Source organism: Cibotium barometz, chromosome 17 (assembly GCF_041138505.1).
Source record: "Cibotium barometz isolate CiBa-2024 chromosome 17, ASM4113850v1, whole genome shotgun sequence".
Lineage (NCBI taxonomy): Eukaryota > Viridiplantae > Streptophyta > Polypodiopsida > Cyatheales > Cibotiaceae > Cibotium > Cibotium barometz.
In genome coordinates this window covers 32927055-32934380 of record NC_141062.1, presented here as the reverse complement: position 1 = coordinate 32934380, position 7326 = coordinate 32927055, and the positions used below count along the sequence as shown (strand labels likewise).

Genomic DNA, 7326 nt, shown 5'->3' with positions numbered 1-7326 from the left:
AACTTCCCCAAAAAAAAATTAGCCATAACTTCCCCCAAAAAAAAGGAGTCACTCTATTGTTGCATTTTATTTTATTTTTTCAATTGGTTCAGTTCCCTTTTAGAGAAGATATGAATCGGCACTTTTAATTGGTTGAAGGAGAGCTTTTCTGAGCACGATGGTGAGATACAGCAAATGCAGTTAGCAATAGTGCTCGGAAAAAAACAAAAAAAACAGCATTCTAGTGTATTTGTACCGAGAGAGAATAAAGAAAAACTGGCTGAGATTTTAAGTAGCCCTTGTGGAATGATTTTTCATATATATCTTAGTAATAAAACCGGCATATAGTAGAGGCTTGGGAAGCAACAATGGTTAGCAATGTTGTAAGGCACCAATGGAAGATGGTGTAAGGCAGCAATGTTGGACGGATGGAATGTCCGTCCAAGCCATTATTTAAGGCAACGTGCTCCAATGGTAGGAAAGGCGTGTAGGGGGGCTAAAGCAAAAAAGAATCAAAAGTTGCTAAGGTGGCTCCACTTACAAGAGCGGTGGTGCGCATCCTCGTATAAGTCATGTGTGGATATGATATATTTTTATGCATGTACATACATGACATTATATGTATGCATGTATTTAGAGTGGTAATCACGATTCATTAACACGCCTATTCATAATAATATGGCTAATCTAGGATTGTGATTAATCTCATTGCGGCCCAACGTTTGATTCTTAAACGCACGTGAATGGATTGCGAACGGGAGCTTATCGATTTAAAACAATCTTAATAAATAATCGTGTTCAACTAGGACTACTAATTAATTAATTTTATATATATATAAATATATATTATATGTATATAATATAATCTCACAAGAGTGTTCATGTCACTATATAATTATTCTCATGAGCGCTATATAAATACACCAATGCGATCCCCATTGTTGTGAAGCAATTGGAGAGATCAGAGAGCCCAAATTACTTTTCTAATAATAATGCGCAAGGTTTCATTTTTGTTTTTTTTGGAAAGATTAATTTAATTTGGAGCGGATATATATTTAGCCATTTTAGGATAGTCTAAGAGGTCATTAATTATATAAGGTCACGCTATATATAATTATATAATTATGGAGAGATGCAAGGTGGTGGTGATAGGGGGAGGCCTTGCAGGGCTGTCTGCTGCACGCCTTCTCAACAAGCATTATGGACAGGAGGCCGCCGGCGCTGTTGTTGTGCTGGAGGCCAGATCCACTCCCGGTGGGCGCATTAGCAATGTCCAAGGTCTTGCCCCTTGGCCCATCGAGGTATCATCTCTCTCTCTCTCTCTCTCTTAATCTCCCATCCATTCCCATAATCATCCTTAATCTCTTTTCATAATCATCTTTCCTTCTCAAGCTTGCTCCTTAATCTCCCCTCCATATTCATAATCATCCTTAATCTCTTTACGCCTTTCTCATCCATATTCATAATTACATCCTTCATCTTTCATTCATTATCTATATCTATCTTCTTAACCCCTTCTCAAGCTTTTGCTCCTTCATTATAATATATAACCACCTATCTTCTTAACCCTCCTCAACTTTGCTCATTCATAATCATGCTTAGCTCACTCTTTTTGCCATCCTAATCCCATTCCTATCCATTGCTAATCCTGCTCATGAACTCAACCCTACCATTGCTAATCTACTCGACCCTTTCTACTAATGTGCTGATTTTTTTTTTCCTCATATAAGATGATGGGTAATGATCATGCTAATTATATATAAGTTTGTCGTAGGGAGTTGATCATCAAGTGAGGGGTGCTTCTAAAATTTTCACAATTGTGCTAATAAATGGTTTGTCGTAGGGAGGAAGTGAGAGTGCTTCTAGAATTTTCATATCAACTGCCACCAAGTGTAATTTAAAGCTTTATCGGCGGATAAAGGTTAATTTGGCATCGTGTCTATTGCTCACCTTTTTCTTTATACTTTTGTCCTTTGTGTTTGATTTGAAAGGCTGGTGCGGAATTCATTCACGGATCCAACTCCTCCATCAAGAAACTTGTGGATGAAATTGGCTGCACCCACAGCGAGCATTCTTTTCATATCCTAATCGCATCATTTTCATACTCTTATTTATATAATCTAATATCTCCAATTTATTCTCTCTAATTATTCCTTAACCCATCAATGTGATTTGCTCTCCAGTTTAGTTTTCGTTTTTTCACTTTTTCTTGTTGATTTATTGCTTTTAATTTGTGAAAACGTCCATTCGTTTATTTAATTAATTGTATGATTTTTATTCACGAAATTGACCTTGAACAAGCATTCTTGGGAGAGAGAAAAAAAAGCATGAAAATACTTGCTCTTTTTTAAAAAAAAATTTGTAAAATCTTCCTTTTTAAAAAATACTTAGTCTTTTTAATTACTGTGAAATTTCCTTGACTAAAAATTACCTGATTATTACTACCTGGGCAAGGAGGATGAGTTGCTGACAAGCACACAAGCTCAATCCAATCCATATGTCCAAGAAGCACATGCTACTTTCTCTGGCTTGGTTCATGAAGACATAACTCAGCCTGATTCAAGCATTTTCGACTACATGAAGCACATTAAACACGCAAGTGAGAGAAGCATTGCGCTAGCTGATTGTAAGAAAACACTCCTCTTATTAGGAATTCCAATTAATTTACCTTAATCATGACTCAATATATCCAAAAAGGCTCTTAATCCTGAATTAATTTGGCTTAATGATGGGGCCATCTCCTCTCATCGCTCTTTTAATGATAATTATATACTAGTTAATCTTCCATTTTGTGCGTGCATGCAACAATATACAGGCTTTTATGCAAATGATTTTGGGTGCTCAATACATGAGCTTGGCTTGCAAGAGTGCATTCAAGAGGCCAAGAAATGGAGCTATGGGCAAGAGTATCTATTGCTTGATAGGCCGCTCTCAGCCGTGATTGATTTCGTGGCACAAGGGCTAAAGGTAAGGTACCTTTGCAATGGCATAAATCACAAGTCATTAATTTAATCAAAAATCGTGTAGTGTACTATAACTCATACCTTAATTTAATCAAATTCGATCTCATAATCGTAGTATTCTGTAACTCAAACCTACTTAAATCGATTACGCCTTGCTAATCAAACAACTTTGGCATGGATCATGATTTTAATTGCGTGCAGATTCGAGTGGATTCCCCCGTGGAAAAAGTAGACTACTCGAGTGAAGTCGTAAAGATATTCTTAAAGAACACCAATGAAATCATAGTGGCTGACTATGCCATTGTGGCTGTCCCCTTGGTAACGGTGCTTCTGAATCTATGTAATTAACAACTAATATCCTAGTTAGGATGTCCCTAACTTGGCAATTTCATGAGCATTATTGTGGTTTTAATTGAATCGCATCATTTATACATGAATTGGTCATAGTTTAAGCAACATTAGTCACAGTAATTGAAAACTGTGTTGCAGACTGTCCTTCAGAGAGAGATGATAGAGTTTGTACCGTGCTTACCCGAGAATAAAAAGAAGGCTATCAGGTCTATTGGGATGAAAACGGCTCTGAAGGTTAGGCTAAGTAGTACTTAGGAGAATGCATGAAGGTCCTAATGAGCGTAATTAGAGTTTCTAATATTGGGTTCTTTCCTTATTATACTTTGCAGGTAATGTTGGCCTTCTCGAATAGGTTTTGGCCAGAGGACATGTTTCATGTATTGTGTTCAGAGAGCTTTCTACCGGAGGTGTGGACAAGCTCCTATCCAATGGATAAAAGATTGGTGGATAATAAAGAGAATCAACAAGTGCAAGGGGAGCCACTAGAAGAGCATGTGTTGGTGGGTTTTGTAGCAGGGCCAGCTGCAGATGCTGCGGTTTCACTCTCTGAGAGGGAGATATTCAAGCGTGCTTTGATGCAATTTGACAGTATGTTCAAAAGGCTAAGTAAACAATTGGGAAATAATTATATGGAAGATCCCATATTGGCATGTAGCCAATCTCAACACTACATTGGTGGTGGTGGTGGTGGTGGTGGTAGTGGTGGTGGTGGTGGTGGTGGTAGTGATAAAGCTAAAGAACACTACATTGGTGGTGGTGGTGGTGGTGGTGGTAGTGGTAGTGATAAAGCTAAAGAACCTTGTAAACCATTGAAACACACTCTCTCCTCTAGAAGCCAATTGTTTCCACACACACCACCTCAAATTGGTACTATTTCTATGTGGGATAATCCAGCATCTTACTATTTTAAGGGTGGGTGCATTGTTAACTGGAGTGATGAACCTTACATCTATGGAGGCTACACTCACCCTTCCATCCATGCCCATGGTGCTAGGAGCAAGTTGGCTGAACCCCTCTCAAGAAGGCTCTTCTTTGCAGGAGAAGCAACCCACCCTGGGGTCAACCCTTGCATGCAAGGAGCCATTGACACTGGCTTACGAGCCGCACAAGAAGTTATCATGCAAAACGATGATCACAACCTGTTTTCTTTCAAGACAATCACCAATGTGTCCCAAGAGCTTTCACACTTCTTCAAGCAAATTGTGCATGGCTAATAAGACAACCACTGATGCAAAAAATACATAAATTTGCAACTACTGTGTGTATTGTGTGCTTTTAGGGATTAAAAAACCCCCCCTTTGTACCATTTCATAAGACATGCTAAATGTAGACACTATGAAAGAACAATGTAATTGCTATCTTACATTATCAAAGTGCTCAACATTTCATCTTCCACTTGTTGTTGCTACCCCCTTTTTAAAAAAAATTAAAACACAAACTAGTCATGTTGACCAATTAATCGTGTAGTTGAGATTGGAGATTTGCTCACAAGGAACTGTAAAACACATGAATAGGCCTTGCCTTCCTTATCACATGAGTGATGCATCAAAGTCAATCGTTTGAATTTATGTCTTAAGCATACTGTCCATGTGATTAGCCTTTGTTAATAAAACAAAAACCAAAAAAACAACATGCTAATGTGGATAAAAGTTAAGTGTGCGTCATCTCAAGAAATTGTAACATTCCATAGGTTCTTTTATTTGAGTCATGTGAGTACGTCATATGTTGGAGTGATGAATATGTGTGTGTGTGTCCATGTCAATGGGCTCCTCTTATTTGGGTCATGAATATGCATGTGTATGTGTCGATGTGAAATGTATGTGTTTGATCGCTTGGGCGGTTGTGGTTGTAATTTTTGTTGCTTATTGCAAGCTTATTGAAAATTTATGTCGGTGATCTTAATAATAGTTAAGCTATATTTTTGAAAAAGTAAAGGAGCTTATATGTCATCTCAATGTTGCTATGAAGAAAGATAGGCAACATAATGGAATCCACAGTAAGGGGCACTTGTCCCAGTGGCTCAGCTCATCACTACCCACCCTAACCAAGAGGTACACTCTGTGGTCCATAGCTTTGTTTTGTGTGTAACGAGACTTGCTGTTGAGCAGGAGCAGACTGGCCATGGCTTTGGGTTGCAGATCCATGTTGCCCATAACCAACCACAGGTTGGTTGTAGTCAGCAGTGGGACTTGCCACAAACTGCCCAACACCACCATCGTAAGCTCACAAGGAAGGCACCCGGTAGCATTGGACTTTACAAAAGGGAAAGAAATCTGTGCTTTTAGGCGCAGAAGAGAGATGAGAGACAGAGTGCGAGAGAGAAGAAGAGAAGAGCAAGAGATGTCTGTGCTTTTAGACCCCTCTCTCTCTCTCTCTCTCTCTCTCTCTCTCTGGGGAGAGACCATAGAGATTCACACAGCAAGGGTAGATCCAACGAGTACGGGTATTGGAGGAGAGAAAGCAGAGAGAGAGACACGCACAGAACTGCTTTCAACACCGTTGGTTGGGTTTATAATGCTTTTCTTTGTTGGGGAAATATGTATATTTTTATATTAGTATATAATAGTCATCCTTTTACATATACCAAAGGAAAAGTTCAGTTCTTTTTTAAAAAAAGGAGAACCCCCTCTCTATTTGGCAATCCAACTCTCCTATTATTACTCCTTCCCATGCCATGAGTTGTTAGGTTCCCCTAGTATTTGCAACTATCCCGTCATCTTGTATGAGTGGCTCATCCTATTCGAGCCTCTAATGATTGTACCAACTCCACAAATGTGTTATCATTCATCTTATTCACATAGTATACAAACCGTAATGATTGTACCAACTCCACAAATGTGTTATGATTCATCTTATTCACATAGTATACAGACTAGCAGTAGTGCACACAACTATACATCAACTCAACAACATCTAATCCCTCCCTTAAACCCTTCTGAAATACCAGGTAGTTCCTAGAAATCCAGATTTCCCATATAAGTATATCTAATCAGGCTAAAAACCATATCAATTGCCCCCTCTGATCCAGTCAATTTCCCCATTAACTAGTCCCCCCAAGAGCCTCTTAGACCTATGTTAGCACACACCCAACTGTCTATCTTGCTCCACAGATCCCTAATGGCAAGACATCCCCAAAAAGCATGTTTACCATCCTCTACTACTTATCCACACCTAGGACTAGCTCTTGAGGTAAAGTTCCTATGCACCAACTTATAGCCAATCCTTCAACCAACATGCCTGATTAAAGGCTATAGAATTCTAGGTGGGGTGGATATGTATTAGTTGCTTTCATATATGAGCTACGTGAAACCACATGGAATTTGCATGTGTGATCTTCCACATCTTACCTTGAAAGAGTTCTAAACCCTCCTTCCCTTGTTATGTCATGTGCTTCAATCATATGCAACGATTTTGTATAATTTTTAAGTGTCTATCATTTGTAGGAAATAAAGAGGGAAAAATACCATATGTAAGTGAATATATGGGTGCCCAATTGTTTTCCATTAATTAAGTAGATGTGGGAACCTTAGATATGGAAAGATTAAAGTGGAAGGGCCTTAGTTAAATGAGAGGTTAGTGCTTGTAAACACATGGATGTAGTGCTGGTGGTGGTGGGATTGGGCGGTGGTAGATTTTTTTTTCTAAGAGACATTGTGAGCTCAAGTTCTCTCTACTAACATTTCATGGGCTCTCTATTGTCTCCTCATGTCTACTAGGGTCTCTCTATCTCTGTAAGGTCCCTCCCAAGCCATGTATGTATGTGTCTCTTTTAATATAGATTTCAATAAGGAAAGAGAGTATAATTAGAGAAGAGTGAGACAACAAGGCTAGAAACATTAGGAAAGTGTTAGAATAAAAATATTAGCTCCAAAAATTCTAAAAGAAATAAGAACATAAGAATAGTCCTATTAAGAGATAAGTATCCCCAAAAATAGAATTTCAAGTTTAGGTGATAAGAGGTCATATTTAGAGTACTTTTACACATTTAGAGTCCATGCATACTAAAAATATGGAAAAACAACGCGTTTCTAAA

At 38.5% G+C, this 7326-nt stretch overlaps 1 protein-coding gene across 1 annotated transcript; it reads left to right on the top strand.

Annotated features, from left to right (window-relative positions):
* Positions 1 to 922: 922 nt before the first annotated feature.
* Positions 923 to 4688, top strand: LOC147629901 (polyamine oxidase 4-like). Its single transcript, XM_086811410.1, has 7 exons — positions 923 to 1280; positions 1971 to 2058; positions 2411 to 2605; positions 2795 to 2946; positions 3144 to 3260; positions 3432 to 3527; positions 3623 to 4688. The coding sequence occupies exons 1-7, from the start codon at positions 1104 to 1106 to the stop codon at positions 4505 to 4507; spliced, it is 1710 nt and encodes a 569-aa protein (XP_086667536.1). The 5' UTR covers positions 923 to 1103; the 3' UTR covers positions 4508 to 4688.
* Positions 4689 to 7326: the final 2638 nt, after the last annotated feature.

Coding starts and splice junctions, on each gene's coding strand:
- LOC147629901 (XM_086811410.1), top strand. CDS start 1,104: ATGGAGAGATGCAAGGTGGTGGTGATAGGGGGAGGCCTTGCAGGGCTG. Junction 2,059..2,410: donor CCACAGCGAGCATTCTTTTC/ATATCCTAATCG, acceptor ACTAAAAATTAC/CTGATTATTACTACCTGGGC. Junction 3,261..3,431: donor CCATTGTGGCTGTCCCCTTG/GTAACGGTGCTT, acceptor ACTGTGTTGCAG/ACTGTCCTTCAGAGAGAGAT.